Raw genomic sequence first — 22,989 nt, 5'->3', positions numbered from 1 at the left:
ATCGGCTCTTCTGATCATGTGCTTGTTAAAGTGGACATCTCTCTGACCATTTTCAGAGAGCCTCCTCAGCGTCGACGAGTCTGGCATTTCACTCAGGCCAACTGGCACGGTCTTCAAGCAGCCATCAATCATCTGGACTGGTCTCCCATCTCTATTGCCTCTGACATCAACTCATCCTGGGAATTCTTCCAAAGTAAATTGCTCTCTCTCATGCACAGATTTATCCCTTCTCGTCTTCAGTTGTCATACCCTTCCTCCCGTCCATGGTACACGGAATCTTGTGGTGAGGCTATTGCCCAGAAACAGCTTGCTTTCGTCTCCTGGAAAGCAAATCCAACGGAAGGAAATCTCATTTCCTTTCACAAAGCCCGAAACAAGTGTGTGTCCACCCTCAGGAGAGCCAGGAAACAATATCTCTCCGTCCTCAGGACCGAACTCTCTTATCTGTCTCCCTCTTCCAAATCCTGGTGGCGTCTGGTAAAATCTGTTTCTGGTGTTTGTTCCCCCTCCATCCCCTCCCTCACCTTAAATGGCCACACGGCTGACTCCGCACGTGAAAAAGCTGAATGCCTCAACTCTGTGTTTGCCTCTAAATCTTGTGTCCCAAACCCATCCCTCTCTGTACCCACTGTACCCAGTCGTACCCAGCTGCTCCTGGACTCTGTGTCCTTTCCTCCTGACAAGGTGGAAAAGTTTCTGTCAACCCTCGACTCTGATTCTGCAACTGGACCTGACGGCATCAGCCCACGGGTCCTAAAATCATGTTCTTCCACTCTTTCACTCCCTCTCTCTGTTCTCTTCACCCTCTCTTTTGCTCAAGGTCATCTTCCATCTGCTTGGAAATCTGCCAACATCACCGCTTTGCACAAAAAAGGTGCAAAAACAGATCCCAGCAACTACAGACCAATCAGCCTTCTCCCAATTATCAGCAAAGTCATGGAATCCATCATTGCTTCAGATATGAAATCTTTCCTCTTCTCCAATGGCTTGATCTCTGATCATCAATTTGGTTTCAGACCTGGACACTCCACTCTGGACATGCTGCTTCTGCTTTCTCAACAATGGATGGAGGTCCTCAATGCCAAACAGGAAATTAGAGCAGTCTCCCTTGACATATCACGTGCCTTCGATACGGTCTGGCACCCCGCTCTGCTCACCAAACTCTCCTCTTTTGGTATCCATGGAAATCTCCACGCATGGCTGGCGGACTTCCTCTCTAGTCGTAGTCAACGTGTGGCCCTGAATGGGTTTCTCTCATCTCCTCTTCCTGTTCAGGCTGGAGTTCCCCAAGGCAGTGTTCTGGGCCCTGTGCTTTTTCTGGTCTTCATCAATGATCTCTCTGACTCTCTTGAAAATCCTCTCTATCTCTTTGCTGACGACTCTACTCTCTGTCGCTCCATTCTTCATCCTTCAGATCGGCAGTCTGCAGCCTCCTCACTCTCTGCAGACCTTGACAAAATCACAGTCTGGGCAAACAAGTGGAACATGTCTTTCAATCCTGACAAATCTCACACTCTTACGATGTCTCTCCGTAAAGACCGACTGGACAACCCTCCCATCCACTTTCTGAATAATCCTCTCCAAGAAGTTCTGTCACTCAAGCTTTTGGGTCTCACTATCTGCCATGATCTTTCCTGGAAAAACCACATTTCAAATCTGGCCTCCAAAGCCAGTCGCCGACTGGGCATCCTCCGTCATGCGAAGTCCTTCCTTGGCACACCTGAGCTCCTCACCACATACAAGGCTTTCATCCGCAGCTCAATGGAATACTGCTCTCCCCTCTGGGCTGGTGCTCCTGCCTCACACATAGCTCGCCTTCGCGCTGTTGAAACCAAAGCATTCAGAATCATTGGAATCTCCCGTGATGAAGCTAACTCCAAGGGCCTCTCACTCACTCACTGCAGGCAGGTTGGTGGTCTTTCTGTCTTCTACCGACTCCTCTCTGGCCTTGCCCCCCCCCCCAGCTCTCTCTGGGCTCTGTCCCGCAAATATTCCGACAGGTCGCACAAGATCTGCCTGCAACCCTCTTTTGGTTAAACTGCCAAAATCAAGACTCTCTGCTCACCTTCACTCCTTCATTCCTCTTTTTTCCCGCCTCTGGAACAAGCTCCCTCACTCTCTTCAATCCCACTCCACCCTCCAAGTCTTTAAAACAGCTGTTCACCACCATCTCTTATCTTCCCCCATCCAAAACCTTGATCTTTTCTACCCCCGCTAATTTCACCCCAATTCCACTTTTTGAAATACCAACTTCTGTCCTGGAAGTCCTTGGTGTCCTTGTGCTTTATACATCTCCCTCCCCCCCCCCCTTCCCATGCCTCCTCCCCCCGGGCCCTCTCCCTTCCACACATCTCCCTGCTCTCGGATGTTGTGTTTGTGTGCTTCCCCTTTTCTCCCCATCTTGTCTTCCGCTCCCTCTTTTTGTGTATTTTGTTTGTCTGGTCGATTTGTTTGTGAAGTAAATGTTAGCTCTTTCACGAGCCTCGATTCAGTATACAAAAAAAAAAAAAAAAATAACTGCTAGCTTCGTGGTTTGCCACATTCTGATGTTCATTATTTACAACATGCACAAAACACTTCTGCGAGAATAACTGATAAAGTTACAAGAAGGCAACAAATCTCACAAACAAGAAAAAATCTCCACTCGCTTTCCATTGAAAATAGAATCGTTTTGAAGATCCTTCCACTCAGTTATCAAGAACGAAACAACATGAAAACGGCCTACCTAATAAACATGATCACCCCTTATGTGCCAGCATGCACCTTGAGATCAACAGCCCAACCTCTCCTCAGCATCCCAAAAGTCTCCACTCATGACAAATGCGACCGAGCATTTGAAGTGGCTGCTCCAACTCTATGGAATTCACTCCCTCTACACATCCATCAAACAGCCACCCAAAACATTTTTAAAACACTGATCAAAACACATCTTTGTAGGAAACACACGATTAAAATTCCATGTTACTGTTCTGGTTTGCCTGTTTGAAAGAAACGTTGGTTTATGTGAATTTTGTGAATTTCAATCGATTTTATTTGTAAAGTTTGTCGACTGTTTAGGATATCAAGCTATTATCATGACCTATATAAACTAAGCATAATTATTATTATCAGAGAGTATCAGAGAGTACGCTAGTATTCTCCATGTGGGGATGGCGCGAAAAAAAATGACGGTCCCATCTGCTACATGCAAAACTAAAGTTGGAGTAACTTATTTAAAAACTCGCTTGGGCTACATATGAGAACCTACCTGGTCTGTTCAACTGATTGTCGAGGTAAGGATCACTTTTCAGTTCTCCAGACCATGGAAAAAGCAAAAAAAAGCAAAAAAAAGCAAAAAAACCAGATCGCTCAAACCCAGGATTTCATTGACTTGTTCATCTATCTATAATTCCAGCAATCTCTGTGTGTCTGTGTGTCTGTGTGTGTGTTTGTCTGTGACCGCTGTTTCTCGACAACCACGGGTCCGATATACTTTAAACTTGCCAGGTATATTGCTGGGGACCCGAGGATGTGCCTTTTCAAGGTTTTAAATTAATCGGACAAGTACTTACCGAGCTATGTCCAAAAAACGCTTCAACCAATCAGAGAGCAGCGAGCTATCACGTGTGCCGAACGTGGCGATCAGACTCTACCTCGGACGGCACATTTGAGAGCGTATTCATTTATTTCACGTTGGAAAACTATGTTGCCGTTAAACTATGTTTTAAAACGAATTCAAACTGCGATTAAATTAAAACGATTCATCGTAACTGCGACGATTTGCGAACTTCCGGACAGTGAAGACTTCACTTCCGGCAGCCAATCACAGAACGCTTTGTTGCGTAGGCGTGGCCGATGTGAGAACGAGCGGAGCTGAGCGCGTTACGAGCTGACCGCCATTACGGTACGGTTCGTAATTCGATTTCTTCCGGAGAAAATAATAATTTCTCGATTTCATATGCGCATTATTTCTCCCAATTCAGTCAGAGCGAAGGGCGGAAGCGAAGAGCGTTGTTTTTTTTGTTTACGGGCGTACGGGCGGGGTAGAGCATACGGGTAGCGTTTTTTTTTTTTTTGGCAAGGAACGGGCACCCACGTACGGGCAATGCCCTAGTAATAATAATAATCATAAGAATAATAATAATAACTAGAACTGCCACTTTAAAACTGCTGGCAGTGATGACCGGTCTACTCGCACCTACTTTTGATACAACCCCACTTTCATTGGACATGCTTTGACACAACCCCCTTGGATACAACCCCGATACACACACACACACACACAAACACCCCACACCCCTCCCCCCACATGCACACCCCTCCACACACACACACACACACACACACACACACACACACACACACACACACACACACACACACACACATCCAACCCCCCCTCCTCCACATGCACACCCCAACCCCTCCCCACACACACACAAATCCACCCCCCCCCCACACCCACATCCACACATCCTCCCACACACACACATCCTCCCACACACACACATCCTCCCACACACACACATCCTCCCACACACACACATCCTCCCACACACACACATCCTCCCACACACACACATCCTCCCACACACACACATCCTCCCACACACACACATCCTCCCACACACACACATCCTCCCACACACACACATCCCCACACGCACAAATCCCCACACACACACACACACACACCCCCCCTTCACACAAACGCACGCACACATCCCCCCACACCCCCACCCCTAACACACACACACACACATCCCTCCCCCCCCACACCCCCCATACACATCTCGTTTTTTCATTTCTGTTCCTCACAATTCTATCTCTCTTTTATTCACAGACACACACACACACACACACACACACACACACACACACACACACACACACACACACACACACACACACACACACACACACACACACACACACCCTACCCCCCCCCACACACACCCACACACAAACACCCCCACACCCCTCCCCCCACACCCCTCCACAGATACACACACACACACCCACCTCCACACATACACACACATCTGCCTCCCCCTCCACACCCCCCCCCCCCACACACACATATCCACTCCCCCCCCCACACCCACGCACACACATCCACACACACACACACACACAAACACATCCTATGGCGCACCTGTGGTGAAAATTTCACGTCAATCCGTGCAATGCTTGCAGAAAAAGCGATTTTTAAAATATAATAAACGTGAAATTGCAGAGCCAGAATTATTTATTTTATCTGAGAAGCCAAACGAGGTTTCTTCTTCTTGAGCATCTCACAACTCTGTGTCAAATGCGATCGAGTTTTAAAAAGTCAGAATTTGACCAAATCTGTTTTATTCGTTTGTTAATATACCTCAGCTGTTGACAAATCTTCAATTATAATTTTATTTGAGGTTAAAATGACCGCAAGAGGTCGTGTGATCGTGATCACGTCCTGGAAGGACAAAATGTTGCGTTTCTTCTTCTTTCAACAATAAAGACTGAGAGCTTCGAGACCGTACATCCAATCATTTTGAAATTTTGCACACTTGTTCCGCTTGATGAGAGCTACATTGCTTTGAAAATTCAAGTCGATCAATGCAGTGGTTCAAGAGTGAGAAGCATTAAAAAAAAAATCCTTCCATTATTTATTGCGGCCAAACCATGTGACTGATCAAAACGTCTCAAGTAACGTTGAAACATCCCCCGATAAAGAACATTTATGTAAAGTTTCCACTCGATATCTTCACAAATTATGGAAGTGATACCATTTCTAGTTTGTGCTTAGAAACGTTATAACTCTGAAACCATGTGTCAGATGACATCGTGCTTGGAGGCTTTTTTTTTTCGTCATGGGTATGTGAATATGCATGCCAACTTTGGGCTCGATCCGTTCAGCCGTTGCGGAGAAAAAGGGGGTTTCGTGGTTTTTCACGAAAAACAAGATGGCGGCCGAACCATGTGACGCATGATTCCGAATTTTTTTGCATTCTGAGTTTTTTTTAACTACGCATCTGGGAAAAAAAGCTCATTTTCGGGGGGAGAAAAAAATTTTGTTTGACGAATTCTAACCTCTTAACGTTAGCATTTTTAATATACTCGACACACATATTTTTATGTTCCCATTGCAGAGTTCTTTAGAATGAGCCATTCCTCAAATTTTTCCATTGAGCCGTTTCGGAGATACAGAGGGGCAGATTTGAAGGTGTTTTACAAGATGGCACCCATACCACGTGACCTATGACGTCAAATTTAGCATTAAAAAATTATACGAGCCGAGACGATCGTTTGATGAAGATTTCCTGTCAATCCGACCAAAGGTTGCTGAGAACATTAATTATGAAGTTTTCGGAGGTGCAAAATAGGGTGGAAGAATAATAATAAGAAAAACTCTCGCAGTAATAATCCTCTTGGTAAGCCGTGACGTAACGCGCCGCGTCATAATTCTGTTTCCGGGTCCAAACACGAAAATGGAGCCTGTGACACTTTTCACTATGGCCAACTGCTTTTCTAATATGTATAATATGTTTAAAAGTGTAAAAGTAGTGTGTAGTATGAAGGCAGTATGTAGTATGAAGGTAGTAAGTATGTAGATAGTAAGTATGTAGATAGTAAGTATGTAAGTAGTAAGTATGTAAGTAGTAAGTATGTAGTTGTAGTAGTTGCATGCAGCTAATATGTATCTTGGTAGTATGTATGTCGGTAGTACGTATGTTGGTCGTATGTATGTCGTAGTAGTATGTATGCCGTGTTAGTAGTAGTATGGAGGTAGTATGTATGTTGGTAGTATGCATGTGTTCTCATAATAGAGTTCAATGGTGTTTACTCTTGGCAGTAAAACATATTGAGCCAGGCACATACAAATCAAAGGATACATATTAAAACAAACTCTGCTCGAGGTTAACTTGGAAGCAAACAAGAATTAAATGGCAACTATTCCCATAACTCTTCTTACTTTGGCAAATGTTGAAAAACGTCTCCAAGGCTGGATCTGACCGAGCCGTGAAACAACATGTTTTGCTATTGAATCTAGTTTTTTTGAAGCAAGCAAAAGAAAGACAATTATATATATATTTCTCAGGTGCCCTGGGTCACGTGGTGCCCCCCATTCCCCCCCCCCCCCCCATGCCCGACATATGTAGTGGTATTAGTGGTATGTAGATATTATGTATGGAGGTCGTAAGTATGTAGGTATTATGTATGTAGGTAGTAGTAGTATTTTGTGGTATTATTAAGTGGTAGTAGTAGTAGTATTATTATCAAGTAATTAAGTATTAAGTATTAGGTACATAGTATTATTAAGTGGTAGTAGTGGCTAACCCCCGCTCTAGCAGGGAAAATGGCCAGAAAATGCATGTTGTTGTTGTTGTGTATTAAGTGGTAGTAGTATGTAGTGGAAGTAGTAGTAGTTGTAGTGCCAAGTTGTCATAGTAGTATGTAGTATGTCGTAGTAGTAGTAGTAGTAGTATGTAGTAGTATGTTGTAGTCGTAGTATGTTGTAGAAGTAGTATGCAGTAGTAGTCGTAGTATGTTGTGGTAGTATGTAGTATGTTGTAGTAGTAGTATGCAGTTTGTTGTAGTAGTAGTATGTTGTAGTAGTAGTATGTAGTATGTTGTAGTAGTAGTATGTAGTATGTTGTACTAATAGTATGTTGTAGTAGTATAAGTATGTTGCAGTTGTATTCGTATGTTGTAGTTGTATTAGTATGTTGTGGTAGTATTAGTATGTTGTAGTAGTATTAGTGTGTTGTTGTATTAGTATGTTGTAGTATGTTGTAGTAGTTGTAGTATGTTGTAATAGTATGTGGTATGTTGCAGTAGTTGTATGTAGTATGTTGTAGTAGTATTAGTATGTTGTAGTATGTTGTCGTAGTTGTAGTATGTTGTAGTATGTTGTAGTATGTTGTAGTAGTAGTAGTTGTATGTTGTAGTCGTATGTGGTATGTTGCAGTAGTAGTATGTTGTAGTAGTAGTATTAGTATGTTGTAGTATGTTGTAGTAGTAGTAGTATGTTGTAGTGGTATGTTGCAGTAGTTGTATGTAGTATGTTGTAGTAGTAGTAGTATGTTGTAGAATTTGGTATGTTGCAGTCGTAGTATGTTGTAGTAGTAGTAGTAGTATGTTGCAGTATTAGTATGTTGTAGTATGTTGTAGTATTAGTATGTTGTAGTATGTTGTAGTAGTATTCGTATGTTGTAGTAGTATGTGGTATGTTGCAGTAGTTGTATGTAGTATGTTGTAGTAGTAGTAGTAGGATGTTGTCGTATGTAGTTATATGTAGTATGTAGTAGTAGTAGTATGTAGTTTGTTGTAGTAGTAGTATGTTGTAGTTGTAGTATGTAGTTTGTTGTAGTAGTAGTATGTTGTGGTAGTAGTATGTAGTATGTAGTATGTAGTAGTAGTATGTTGCCACTTCAGCCTTTGTTTTTCATGAGCAGGAAATCGGTAGAAAGACAGTTCTTGGTTGGTTTCTGATCTATTTACACACTCAGGAACGCAACACTGCGGCATGACCGAGCACTTTTCTCACTGAGTTCAGCTGGTGTTTGGCTCCAGTGGTTTTGTGTTTGGACCCGGAAGCAGAATTATGACGCGCGCGTTACGTCACACTTACCAAGAGGATAGGTTTACTCTCCATTTCATGGAGTAAACCTAATAATCTTCTTCAGACGGCATATTTCCGAGCTGCCGCTATCAATGGCAACGATTCTGCTCCCATTCGACAGGGTTTTACTTCCTGCAACATCCTTTGGTATTATAATTCTCGTAGCTTGAAAGGATTCCATGAAAAGTCCGGAAAATGACATTCCCATGTGGGAACTGGGGAAGAATGGGACTGGGGTAGGCGTGGCTATGACTGTCAATCAGCTTGATGGGGGCGGAGCCCCCAGACACATTTGCCTCCGTGTCAGCGTTATGTGTGATAATGTCATGTGGGATCAAATAATCTCAGCAGAAATATCATATCTCGGGAAATGCCTTGTTTTTCATCGTTACATTTATGAAAATAAAATAATAGTGAGGTACCAGTGCCATACACCGCACACGGGACACGTGATCACAAACTCTCCAGTCACGGGTCAAGGTAAAAGCAAACCACGTTATCAATAACCACCTCAAGTCACGGTTTCTCGGCGGCAGATTCGCTCCGGCGGAGTATCACTGATGCCATCGAAAATAACATCTGCTATAAATGGAGGTGTGTGTGTGTGTGTGTGTGTGTGTGTGTGTGTGTGTGTGTGTGTGTGTGTGTGTGTGTGTGTGTGTGTGTGTGTGTGTGCGCATCATACTTTTTGATGTCAATGAATTAAGTTCTGTTCAAATGTACCTTTTAACCCTTTAGACTGCTGGGACCCCTTAGACCTTGGAAGACTCTTTAACCCAGATGACCCAAAAGTCCCCAAGGACCCAAATCACCCAAAAGTCCCCAAGGACCCAAAAGTCCCCAATGACCCCAAAAGTCCTTGATGACCCAAAATCACGCAAAAGTCCCCAAGGACCTAAATCACTCAAAAGTCCCCAATTAAAATTTGGTCCATTTGGACCAACGGCCCTCTAGTTTAAGAAGTTTTGAACTGACATTTAGTAATCCTTTCATCTTTGTTTTGGCATACTGCATCGCCTGGAGTGGTCAATGGTCAATTAATTAATGTTTAAATATGAAGATCCTAGTTTCGTTATGTCTATGCCCTATTACCTAGAGGTACTGGGATTGGGGAATTGGGAAAGGAACATGGAAGTATGGGGTGGGGGTGAAGGGGGTGGGGAGGGGGGGGGGGGGAAAGAGTGAAAATTGTTATTTAAAAAAGACGGTGTATTTCTCTGCTGGGCCTCTCTCAATGGCAATGACTGGAGTTTTCCTTGGTGCAGAATCCTTTGTTATAATTTGTTTCTCCAGTTTATTTCTCCAGTTGAATATTTACAGATACTCTCTGAGAGGGTGTTCTCTCGTGCTCAACCGAGGCCATCGTAGTTTGGCAAGGCCTCGCCCTTCCCCACGCCTACTCGATCAACCCAGGACCTTGATATGCGCATGCGGATAAGAAAGCGTGTTACTTGTACAGTGTGCTTGTCCGAGGTCTTTCTGATGATTTATAGTGACTGTATTTTTGTCTGGTGAGAATCTACTCAAGTATTACCGAGGTCTTCTGATTTCTCAGAACCAGGATTGGGACACTTCAGATAAATACTTATATCTTGTTTTGATAAAGTTCTTCATTGAAGTTAATTTTACAAAACTATTATCAGAGATTGTGCTGGCACTGTCGACTCCACGTACGAACGTAGGGATGACGTGGATAAAAAATGCAGGCCCCACCCACTGATACAAAACAAAAGTTGGAGTATCTCTTCGTACTCTTATAGTAGTTTACTGAGGACACTTGCAGTTCGAGTGTATAATAAGTTTTATTGACACTTCAAGGAAACAAAACAGTAAAAACCACAAGTGTCTTTCACGTCCGGCCGTGTATAAATAGATTCCTTCAAGAGGTTCCGCCCCTCTCCTCTATCCCCACCCTATTGGTTAGAGGGAAACCACACCAGTTATTTTGGCATTTATAAGTGCAGGTCCTTGTGTGGCACGAGGCTTGATGAAGACATCACTCTTTGAGAAACGAGCAATAAGACAGAGCTGCAAGATACAGTCAGGGTTACGTAGGACAATATCGGAGCACATGTGCAGTGTTTGACTTTTCTGACCAAGATATATCTTGGCACATTTGCTCCAAGATTGGGTATCCTCTGAGTGCCATATACCATTGTGTTATTCCATATTGTAAAAAATGACAAACAAGTGAATAATAAAATTTATGCTAAATTAAAAAGGCAATGTCGGGATGACAAACTGCAGTCCAAAAAAGGTCCTAAACAAGACAGGGATGATGAGGTTTAGAGAGTAGCTAAGAGTATTGCCATCATATAACAATCCCGACATCACTGCCTCCAGACTATTGTCTAAGCCCGAGGGCTAGGCCGAGCTAAAAGTATGAGAAGCTCCTATATTTCATTTCTGCATAAGTTTTAGAAGCTCCTATATTATATTTCTGCATAAGTATAAGAAGCTCCTGTATAATTTCAGGGGCTTCAGTTGTCTTTCCTACTTTTATTTTTTATCAACTTGGAGTAACCAATCACAAATGGAGATAATTATAGAATGCTGTTATTGGAGATGTTCATGCAGTTTGTAAGAAGTTGATGATCATGCACTGAAATTATAACATTGTACTCGGCTGCTAATTTGGACAGTCTCCGTATGTGGCTACACTACAGGAGTAATCAAGTACTGTGGTAACCAGTGAAATGTTGGTAGAAGCTTGAAGCAATAATTACCCTCGCCTGAGGAGAGGGTATTGCATTTGAGTCCGTTTGTCTGTTTCTTTGTTTGTTTGTTTGTTTGTTTGTTTGTTTGTCTGCACAGAATAAATATGATTTTCTCTGCAACCTTTGGTCTGATTGACAGGAAATTTTCACAATAGGTGCAACTCCACCTATATAATTATTATGTAGGGATTGTTATGTGATGGCAATACTCTTAGCTACTCTCCAAACCAACATCATCCCTATCTTGTTTGGGACCTTTTTTCGACTGTAGTTTGTTATCCCTACATTGCCTTATTAATTTAGCATGAATTTTTTTTATTCACTTTATAGCGTATATAACAATACCCTTGTTCGTGTGTCCACATTCCTGTAACAATCCTTCCCACCCTTGATTGGAGATCTGGCCTCACTCCACCCACCCACAATTTCATCCCGATAATAATACGGCCGCCATTTTGGTGTTCACTGCCATGCTAAGCTAAAGACGCTTTTGAGCTGTCATATTCACAATCGCTGTGCACTCCCTATAGATTTTACCTTCATTGAAAAACCTCCCAAAGTGACTGGAGCAGAGATTAAACCCGTGTAATTCGAAAATTGTCAAAAGACATCATTCACTTTTTTAGATTTTCGATTCATAATATTCCATTTTTACAAAACGCGTTGGTAAGAAAAACATCGTGCATGAATTACTTCCAGCTGAGTCACAGAGATGCGTTTTCACTGTGCATGTGCAGAATCCCACCGCACCAGCTTGGTGTAAGAAGATCAGTCAAAGAACATGAGCGGCCATTGTGTAAAGCGCAGCCAGAGTGTAAAGCGATATGTGTGGTATTGGCATTGCATATTTCATTATAAACCGAGCTGTGAGGATTAGGTGTAAAACCCCACGTCGTGCATAATGAGTGCGAAGAGACACGCGAGTGTTTCACCAAACACACATCATATCAAGAAGCAGTGACAGAGTAACTTTAGCGGTGCAGCTTGACATTAATAGAAGACATCAGTGTCGTGAAAGAGAAACACAAGATGGACATACACATGGAATCGCTGCATCTACTGTGCATTCTTGTTAAGTTCTCCGAAAATGAAGCTCCTGCTTTACCAATCGGAAAACCAACGAGCATCAAAGTCAGGCACTGGGAGACTTGCAACGACAGATGGAACAATGAATGGAGCCAAATTCTTGAGGATAACCTGCTTCAGAGTGCAAAAGACCTGAGTCTGTGGTGGGGAGATTTACGTTCCAACAGGACAATGACCCCAAGCATACAGACAAAGCAACACTGGAATGGATTCAGAACAAGAACGTGAAATTCCTTGAGTGGCCCAGCCAAAGCCCAGACTTCAATCCCATTGAGAATCTGTGGAAAGACATGAACATTGCTGTTTACTGACGCTCCCCATTCAACTTGAGGAATGGAAGAAACTCCCCAAATCCAGATGTGCAAAGCTGAACTTTCCTCTTTGCAACTTTCTTTTTTTTCCTCCCTGAGGGTTTGCTTTCTGTGTGATCTGTCTTGTTCAACCCTTGTGTTTTCTCCCATTCCTCATTCTTCCTCACTTCCCTTATCTTCAAAGTCTCTCTCTCAATTTGTCCATCAATCCTGCTATTGTCCTCCTCTACTCTTGTTGTTGTTGGTTTTGTTATGTTGTGTCCTGTTCCATTCTTTGTTCAAGCTTTTCCAGAAGCCTCGACTGTCACAAAAAAAATCATAGACAAAATCCAGGAAATTATGTGGATTTTCACTGAAAATGCCACAACAAACGATCTCAGATGTTAAAGGAAAAGGTCCACACTTACTCCATTCGAGTGGAGGTCTTGAATGCAAATGTTGCATCACGTGATTAGATAATTATGATAAACTTGTCTTTCAAACGTGTCAAGTCCCAGTAATCTAAATTGGTTTGTTATTTACAATTTACTTCCGCCAACGTGAATTGGAGCAGGAAAGACTTTCAAACTTTAGCTTCTTGTGTAACGTGCACAAAGGTCTCTGGGGGATTTCAAATTGAACCAATATCACTGTCTCGACATAAAAACAGATGAAGTGGGGAAACAGTTTGAACGCATCTACAATTCTCCAAGGATTGCAAATAAGTAATTTATTCAGGAAAATAAACAAAATAAGTAAAGAAAGTGTGATGCGAGCTCTCCGTAACTCGGCTTACCTTTGAGTGGCTGCTCAGCTTTGCTCGGCTCCGCGGGAGGAGAATCACATGATTCCTGCTTTACATCCACATTGCTCAAAGCATCCTGGGGGGTCTGAAGAGAGTTATTCTGGAAGGTTTCCATCTTGACCAGAGGAGCTTCATCTGTAAACCATGTGACATCATTATATTACAAGAACAAAAAGGATAAATGATTGAATCCGAATGAAATAAATAAAAACGAAGGATTTTGAAAGACAATTTGGTGAAATCCCAAGAAATAATTGTCACAAAAATAAACGTCTCAAAAAGACATCTCAATTTAACATTAGAACATACCAACCACCGTTTAGAGGCCATTTTTCCCCGCAAAGCGGGGGTTGGCCTTTTTCGGGGACCGTGGTTGTTGTTTTTTTGGTCCCCTTTTTGAAACAATGTTTTACGGCCGGATGCCCTTCCTGCCGCCAACCCTGTTTGTCGCCTTTTTACGACACACAGGGAATTACCAGTGAACTGGTACTCAATTTGCCGACCTCGGAAGGATGACAGGCTGAGTCAACCCACCTGGCGTTAATTCAGCGATCGACCGGGATTCAAACCCAGGATCCTTGGATCCTAAGCTGGCACCCTAGCCGCTAGCCCAACAACACCAGGCTCTCAATTTAACATTGACAAATGAAAAAGGAGTGAAAATCAAATAAATAAAATTCATCGGATATCTGTGTATCCTTTTGTTCACGGTTTTTTTGCAAAGACAGCTTGGCCAACACCACAGAATTTGGGACACAGACAAAGTTCGACTCGAGGATTGTACTCAGGGTATTTTCATTCCCACCTCAGCCTTTAAAGACCCCAAATACCCCTATCATCTCTCAGCAACTCATCCCATGTTTTCCTCGGACGGCTCTATTTCTCCTTCCATTCACATTCATATTTATATTTATGCACCTCTTCACACAGCTGCCCTCCCCCATCCTTTCTATGTGTCTGAACAACCTCAACCTACCCCGATGCATCACCTCACGAATGCTCACTAAACCTCACCTATTTCTTAATTCCACATTTGGTTTCTTATCCTTCAGTGTCACATTACATATCCATCTCACCATTCTCATTTCATTTCGTTCACACCTCCGTTCATCCTCCTTTTTGATCGCCCAGGTTTCACTGCCGTACAACATTGCACTACGACCGCAAGCAGTTGAAAGGTTCCCCTTGAGTTGGAGAAAGATCCCACTTGATGTCAATCGGGGAAACAACTCCCTAAACTTCCTCCAACCACTTCATCAATTTATCCATGAGAAGATTTGGTTAAATATTGATGGTGTGTATGTTATCCATGATCATATGAAGATTTATATGGTGGTCATTGGTTAAACATCAAAACAAAAGCCGCCGTGTTTTAATACTTGTTTCAGTTGATTTTGCTGATGGGGCGGATATGTATATGGAGTTCCTGTATAAGAAGGTTGCGACAACCTGGATTTTGACGCTATTTTGTTTCCATCGAACACAGCGTATGGAACCTGCGCTCATTGTGCTTGAAGCGCAATGTGTTCCTTTTATACCACCCAAAATGGAGATAATATTCCTTAATGCTTTCTTGTCATTCTTCCAACTCGTCAGAATAAGGATACAATCAGATGGGATTGATTTAACCTTCAAACATATCACATAATCCACAGCAAAATGAAGTGTAATGTGTGAGTAAAGGTTCACACTGATGTGTGCCTGATGTGAGGTGTGCAGAGTGTGTTCGTGGAAGAGATACACAGGTAGTGACTGAATGCAGAAATTTGAAAGAAGTGTAAAACAGAAATGGAATCACACCAAAAAGACTACAGAATAGAAAAGATTACAATTGTGAGTGAAAAAAAAGAGAAATAGCTTGGGAATATCGATTGATTGATTGATTGTGTGCTCTGCCTGAAGCCAGGTCCGAGGCTGCTTGCCAAGGGTGATATTGGGCCGGAAGAGGAAGGGAAAAGGTGGTTGCATTGCCTTCCAAGCAGTTAGTCAGGGCAGGAATTGTTAATTTGAGCAGGATGCTGGTGATAACTCACCTCTCTTGGTTTAAAATGAGAAAGAAGAAATTGCGAAAGAACAAAGAAGGAATAAAAGAAGGCAACATTAAAATGACGATGAGCCACAAGTGAAGGGGACATTTCTTTCCAACTCTTACTTTATTTTAACACAAGTACTGTGCCGCTGAAAACATGCATGTGCATGTAATTCTTCACATGTGCAGAAAACATATATGTAACATATGTGCATGTGCAATCATTCTTTTCTATTGTCATTAAATATGCCATCATTTTGACAGAATACAACCATATAATTCTCAAGAAGTATACAGCGTTGTCCGTTGTACAAATAATGCAGGGGATGAATATTGTTGTTCATGGTAAATTGGAACAAGATGGTGCAGACGGACCACGTGACCAGAATTCCCCGTGTTGAAACCGCTTAACTGAGAAAACAGAGAAGGATCGTAACCCAAGTGAAGTGTAGCTGCCGTGTCACCATCTTGGTTAGCACAACTCGACTCACATAAACTCGTTTTGTAACAGGAACATTGTTGGTGTTTAACATTATATAACAGGAACAATGGAACATTGTGGGTCAAACCTTTGATAAACGAGAACTCATCAATGAACTCGGTCTCCACCTTCACCTTCACAATAAAATCTGAAAATAAAAACATCACATTCAAACTCAAGTTTAAGGAGCATTTCTAAAGAAAATCGTCATCACAAGAGATATTCAGAAAAAGTGAACTTTTCAATCCCATGAAAAATATATTTTTTTAAACGACTTGGAAAAGTAAAACAACAAAGAGTTTTTACCTTCATAAAATGAAGGATGTCGTGAAGTAAGATGGTTCGATCCGAGGGATGCCCTCCGTTTACTCATGATGCTATTCCAACACTGACCGCATGGGGAGGATTTTTCTAAGAGCTATGAGTAAGGATAATAATAATAATAATAATTCATTTATTTTGTATAGCGCTTTTCATGAAGCCCAAAGGCTTTGACAGAGTGCAAAACATAATGCATAACAAAACATGAAAACAACAATTTCAAAAAGACAAGACATTCCGCTCTCTTGTGTCTTCGAGTTGGTAAGATTGTCGCAAGATCTGTGCTATATTTGCTAATATCTCTGCAATGGCATAATGGTAATGAAAGTGGCCAGAGATGCTTGCTTATTAGCTTTCATGTTTTCTTTGTAGAGATGTGTAGAAATTATGTGTTTGTGTTTTCTTTACCAACGGTAAACGTTGTTGATGATAACCTCCCGTTCCTCGTTGAGACAGATGCTTCGGATTGTGTGATTGCTGCTACCCTAACGCAAAACAAACGACCTGTGGCATTCTTCTGTGGGACACTGATCTCGACTGAACGCGCAAACATTCGGCAGTGGAACGAGAGGCCGCAGCGGTGGTCGAGTCGGTCAGGAGGTGGCGCCATCTGATGCTGGGCAAGAAATTTGATCTTCTGACAGACCAACAGTCGGTGGCTTTTATGTTCGGCCACGACCACCCTCAGCGTACTAAAAACGACAAAATCGCACGATGGCGGATCAAACTAGCCGATTACCGCTATGACATAATCTTTCGCCCTGGGAGCGAGAACGTGGTAGCCGACGCGCTCTCTCTCCCGTCGGTTTGTGCTGCTATGACGTCCGATGATCTAAAGAGCATCCACGACTCATTATGTCACCCCGGGGTAACTCGATTCACTCATTTTGTGCGCTCTCGCAATTTGCCTTTCTCGATCGAGGAGATCCGACGTCTATGCCGCACCTGCTCCGTATGTGCGGAGTTGAAGCCGCGATTCTATAAGCCGCCGTTACGGGCGCTCATTCAAGCAATGAAACCATGGCAACGACTAAGCGTTGATTTTAAAGGGCCGATATCGACACTCACTGCAGGGGGGGCTCGTTATCTATCGACGGTAATTGATGAATTCAGTCGTTATCCGTTCGCCTTTCCGTGCTCAGACATGACGTCATCTACTGTCATACGCTGCCTACGTCAGCTGGCGAGCACCTACGAGCACTACGTCAGCTGGCGCTGCCTACGTCAGCTGACGTCAGTTCGTCCTGTTCGGTTATCCGGGGTTTGTGCATTCAGATCGTGGGGCTGCGTTCATGTCCCAAGAGGTTCGAACCTTCCTAGTAAGCCTCGGAATCGCCACAAGCCGCACTACTCTGTATCACCCCGAGGCGAATGGCCAGGTGGAAAGGTACAATCAGGTCATCTGGAAGGCAGTGGCGCTGCACTTACGGATGCGCTCAATGGGGCTGCACCAATGGCCACGAGCCGTGCCAGAAGCATTACATGCGATTCGGACTTTATTATGCACGGCCACAAATCAAACTCCCCACGAAAGAATGTTTCGTTTTGAACGTCGTGGCGCTTCCGGCCAAGCGATGCCCGGTTGGCTTGGCGAACTCGGGCCCGCGTATCTGAAGCGAACGGTGCGACAAAGCAAGTACGAACCGGCGGTGGATATAGTGCAGATCGTGCAGGTTAATCCGCAGTATGCGACCGTCCGGCTGCGGGATGGACGTCCTTCGACCGTGTCGGTCCAGCATTTATCCCCGTGCGGAGACGAGGACACCCGGCGTAACGTATCATCGGAGGCTTCGCCGGTCGAACTGGGGGATTCCGTTCCGGGCAACCCTCGTCCGTGTGACGTAACACTGCAAGGAACGGCTGCAGGAGATTACCCGTGCTCGCCGTGTCCGTCACCGTCACCGCCGGGTCCTCTGGCCCCGTGTCGTGCGCCTGGTTCGCCCACAGATCAGACTCGTGCTGGCCGGGACAGGAATGCAAACGGATCGCCTACCTACCGGACACGTGCGGGCCGAGCGTGCCGTCGACCCAAACGCTTGGATTTGTGACGGGGTGCTGGGTTGCTAATTAATCTACTATCTTCAACTTATACTTTATATCGATAGTCCACGTGCGAGCTGAAACTTTAACGGGGGAGAATGTCGTGAAGCAAGATGGTTCGATCCGAGGGATGCCCTCCGTTTACTCATGATGCTATTCTGACGCCGACCGCGTGGGGAGGATTTATATAAAAGCTATGAGTAACGATGGGTCATTCCGCTCTCTTGTGTCTTCGAGTTGGTAAGATTGTTGCAAGATCTGTGCTATATTTGCTAATATCTCTACAATGGCATAATGGTAATGAAAGTGGCCAGAGATGCTTGCTCAATAGCTTTTATGTTTTCTTTGTAGATCAGTCGCATTCAAGTGAATAAAAGCTCAAAGCTTGGAGTTTTGGTGAACCGCCTCGTTTCGTTTCACCACAAAGGAAACAAACCCAACAATCTCTCTTGGTCAATAATGACAAACTAACAAAGGTACCCGGCATTGCCTTCCCCTCCGGACTCCCACCACACTCCCAACAGACTCCCTCCGGACTCCCACCACACTCCCTCCGGACCCCCACCACACTCCCTCCGGACCCCCACCACACTCCCTCCGGACCCCCACCACACTCCCTCCGGACCCCCACCACACTGCCTCCGGACCCCCACCACACTGCCTCCGGACCCCCACCACACTGCCTCCGGACCCCACCACACTGCCTCCGGACCCCCACCACACTGCCTCCGGACCCCCACCACACTGCCTCCGGACCCCCACCACACTGCCTCCGGACCCCCACCACACTGCCTCCGGACCCCCACCACACTGCCTCCGGACCCCCACCACACTGCCTCCGGACCCCCACCACACTGCCTCCGGACCCCCACCACACTGCCTCCGGACCCCCACCACACTGCCTCCGGACCCCCACCACACTGCCTCCGGACCCCCACCACACTGCCTCCGGACCCCCACCACACTGCCTCCGGACCCCCACCACACTGCCTCCGGACCCCCACCACACTGCCTCCGGACCCCCACCACACTGCCTCCGGACCCCCACCACACTGCCTCCGGGCCCCCACCACACTCCCTCCGAGCTCCCACCACACTCCCTCCGAGCTCCCACCACACTCCCTCCGAGCTCCCACCACACTCCCTCCGAGCTCCCACCACACTCCCTCCGAGCTCCCACCACACTCCCTCCGAGCTCCCACCACACTCCCTCCGAGCTCCGACCACACTCCCTCAGGGCTCCCACCACACTCCCTCAGGGCTCCCACCACACTCCCTCAGGGCTCCCACCACACTCCCTCAGGGCTCCCACCACACTCCCTCCGGACTCCCACCACACTCCCTCCGGACTCCCACCACACTCCCTCCGGACTCCCACCACACTCCCTCCGGACTCCCACCACACTCCCTCCGGACTCCCACCACACTCCCTCCGGACTCCCACCACACTCCCTCCGGACTCCCACCACACTCCCTCCGGACTCCCACCACACTCCCTCCGGACTCCCACCACACTCCCTCCGGACTCCCACCACACTCCCTCCGGACTCCCACCACACTCCCTCCGGACTCCCACCACACTCCCTCCGGACTCCCACCACACTCCCTCCGGACTCCCACCACACTCCCTCCGGACTCCCACCACACTCCCTCCGGACTCCCACCACACTCCCTCCGGACTCCCACCACACTCCCTCCAAACACACTTCAGTAGATCACAGGTGATGAAGGTTGTGGTCATGTTTCATCAAATTCTGTGTGTTGTTTCAGACAAGAAGTTCCGAGTTGCAGGTTGAGGTAAAAAAAGGTTCCGTTTGAAAGATAATAATTAATTTAATTTAAAAAATACCGATTTTGAAAAAGAAGAAGTAGCGACATTGATTTCTTCACGTGGAGATTCGATGGCAAAACGTTGCTTATTCCACCAAAGGTAAACGTTGTTTATTCTACCAAAGGTAAACGTTGTTTATTCTACCAAAGGTAAACGTTGTATATTCTACCAAAGGTAAACGTTGTTTATTCGACCAAAGGTAAACGTTGTTTATTCTACCAAAGGTAAACGTTGTATATTCGACCAAAGGTAAACGTTGTTTATTCTAGAAAAGGTAAACGTTGTTTATTCTACCAAAGGTAAACGTTGTTTATTCCACCAAAGGTAAACGTTGTTTATTCTAGAAAAGGTAAACGTTGTATTTTCTACCAAAGGTAAACGTTGTTTATTCTAGAAAAGGTAAACGTTGTATTTTCTACCAAAGGTAAACGTTGTTTATTCGACCAAAGGTAAACGTTGTTTATTCGACCAAAGGTAAACGTTGTTTATTCGACCAAAGGGAAACGTTGTTTATTCCACCAAAGGTAAACGTTGTTTATTCTAGAAAAGGTAAACGTTGTTTATTCCACCAAAGGTAAACGTTGTTTATTCTAGAAAAGGTAAACGTTGTTTATTCTACCAAAGGTAAACGTTGTTTATTCCACCAAAGGTAGACGTTGTTTATTCTACCAACGGTAAACGATGTTTATTCCACCAAAGGTAAACGTTGTTTATTTGGCCAAAGGTAAATATTGTTTATTCTGCCAAAGGTAAACGTTGTTTATTCTACCAAAGGTAAACGTTGTTTATTCTGCCAAAGGTAAACGTTGTTTATTCTACCAAAGGTAAACGTTGTTTATGTGACCAAAGGTAAACGTTGTTTATTTGACCAAAGGTAAACATTGCTTGTTCTACCAAAGATAAACGTTCTCGAAAGAGACGGAAATTTTCTGTCGTAATATTTCTTAATAGTTTAAATAAATGTGCATGGAAGGAGAACACAAACAACAACAACAACAACAACGTGACAAAATATTCCTTTTCGCGCACGTTTTACATCGTCAGTGATCGTCACAGATTGGATGTTATATTATGTTATGTTCGTGAAGTTCAACATGGGTAATGATGAAACCTGGAAGTGAGGGGAGGCTCACCTGTCATAATTGATTATAACAAACACAGTTTTGTCGATTCCGAGAGAAGAAGAGGAAACGATCCCGAACTTCTCCTCAAAATCGTCCATTAACTAATGCTGATCTACTCTCAGGAATCAAAATGTCCGTTCGAGCTCCGATTGCAACAAACGGGATCGATTCACCTGCTCAGGAGATCGACACGATATTGTCGGAGGGAACCCGATCAGAACATCGACACGATCTTGTACGAAGGAACCAGATCAGGACATAGACACGATATTGTCGGAGGGAACCCGATCAGAACATCGACACGATATTGTCCGAGGGAACCCGATCAGAACATCGACACGATCTTATACGTGGGAACCAGATCAGGAGATCGACACGATATTGTACGAGGGGATCCGATCAGATGGACACGATATTGTACGATGGGACCCGATCAGATGGACACGATATTGTACGATGGGACCCGATCAGAATGACACGATCTCATACGACGGAACCCGATCAGAACATCGACACGATCTCATACGAGGGAACCCGATCCGTACATGGTGTGATTCTCCATATAAATTATTTATTTAAATAGTACACAGCACGGACCCCGCACGTGAACGAACAGTACGTACCGGGTCCAGACCCCTGATTCCCGGAAGAACGTCCCGGACTGACCCCGTCTCCTCCATCTGAGCCGCCCCTCCATCCCGGGGGATTCGTTCTGTGCTCCACCATGGACAAATCTCCCTTCATCGCGCACATTACGTGTGGTACAATGTAATACAGTACATGAGGTACAATGTGACACAAAGTCCGTGTTCTCAATCGATCTCTGAAAAGAGTAATTCATCAATTCCAAACCGCAGATTCGTCACAAATCCAAAACTCGGTTAAAAATGATAAAATATATGAAATCCTGGATCGAACCAAACAAGGACCGTTTGTTATTAGAACTTTAAAAAACGATCTTTGGTTATTTTACAGAACTAGAAATCATAATAAAGATCATTTTGGAAACTTAACACGAAACATCGGTTTGTTCCGTCAGTCAGCGTCTTGGAAAGAGGTTGATGCGGAACGGATGGCTTGGTAAGGGTTAGCAAGCTGCTTGTTCATGGTAAATACCTGAGATATCCACGAACAACTGGGAGAGCGAGGAAAGAGGTTGATGCGGAACGGACGGCTTGGTAAGGGATAGCAAGCTGCTTGTTCAGGGAAAATACCCGAGATATCCACGAACAACTGGGAGAGCGAGGAAAGAGGTTGATGCGGAACGGACGGCTTGGGAAATGTTAGCAAGCTGCTTGTTCAGGGAAAATACCCGAGATATCCACGAACAACTGGGAGAGCGAGGAAAGAGGTTGATGCGGAACGGACGGCTTGGTAAGGGATAGCAAGCTGCTTGTTCAGGGAAAATACCCGAGATATCCACGAACAACTGGGAGAGCGAGGAAAGAGTTTGATGCGGAACGGATGGCTTGGTAAGGGATAGCAAGCTGCTTGTTCAGGGAAAATACCCGAGATATCCACGAACAACTGGGAGAGTGAGGAAAGAGTTTGATGCGGAACGGATGGCTTGGTAAGGGATAGCAAGCTGCTTGTTCAGGGAAAATACCCGAGATATCCACGAACAACTGGGAGAGTGAGGAAAGAGTTTGATGCGGAACGGATGGCTTGGTAAGGGATAGCA

The 22,989-nt window shown here is 44.7% G+C and overlaps 1 protein-coding gene across 3 annotated transcripts; it reads right to left on the bottom strand.

Moving 5' to 3' along the window:
* Nucleotides 1–10,367: 10,367 nt before the first annotated feature.
* LOC144892305 (uncharacterized) lies at nt 10,368–22,128 on the bottom strand. Of its 3 annotated transcripts, none has more exons than XM_078778170.1 (5): nt 21,932–22,115; nt 16,299–16,380; nt 16,081–16,140; nt 13,474–13,617; nt 10,368–10,612 (listed from the first exon to the last, which is right to left on the bottom strand). In XM_078778170.1, the coding sequence occupies exons 1-5, from the start codon at nt 21,986–21,988 to the stop codon at nt 10,581–10,583; spliced, it is 375 nt and encodes a 124-aa protein (XP_078634296.1). In that variant the 5' UTR covers nt 21,989–22,115; the 3' UTR covers nt 10,368–10,580. The 3 variants fall into 3 exon arrangements, with proteins under 3 accessions (XP_078634296.1, XP_078634298.1, XP_078634297.1); XM_078778172.1 differs by lacking the exon at nt 21,932–22,115 and adding an exon at nt 17,958–18,378; XM_078778171.1 differs by lacking the exon at nt 16,299–16,380 and having other exon boundaries at nt 21,932–22,128.
* Nucleotides 22,129–22,989: the final 861 nt, after the last annotated feature.

Source organism: Myxine glutinosa, chromosome 5 (assembly GCF_964187855.1).
Source record: "Myxine glutinosa chromosome 5, kmMyxGlut1.1, whole genome shotgun sequence".
Classification (NCBI taxonomy): Eukaryota; Metazoa; Chordata; class Myxini; order Myxiniformes; family Myxinidae; genus Myxine; species Myxine glutinosa.
This window is presented reverse-complemented; position numbering and strand designations above follow the sequence as displayed.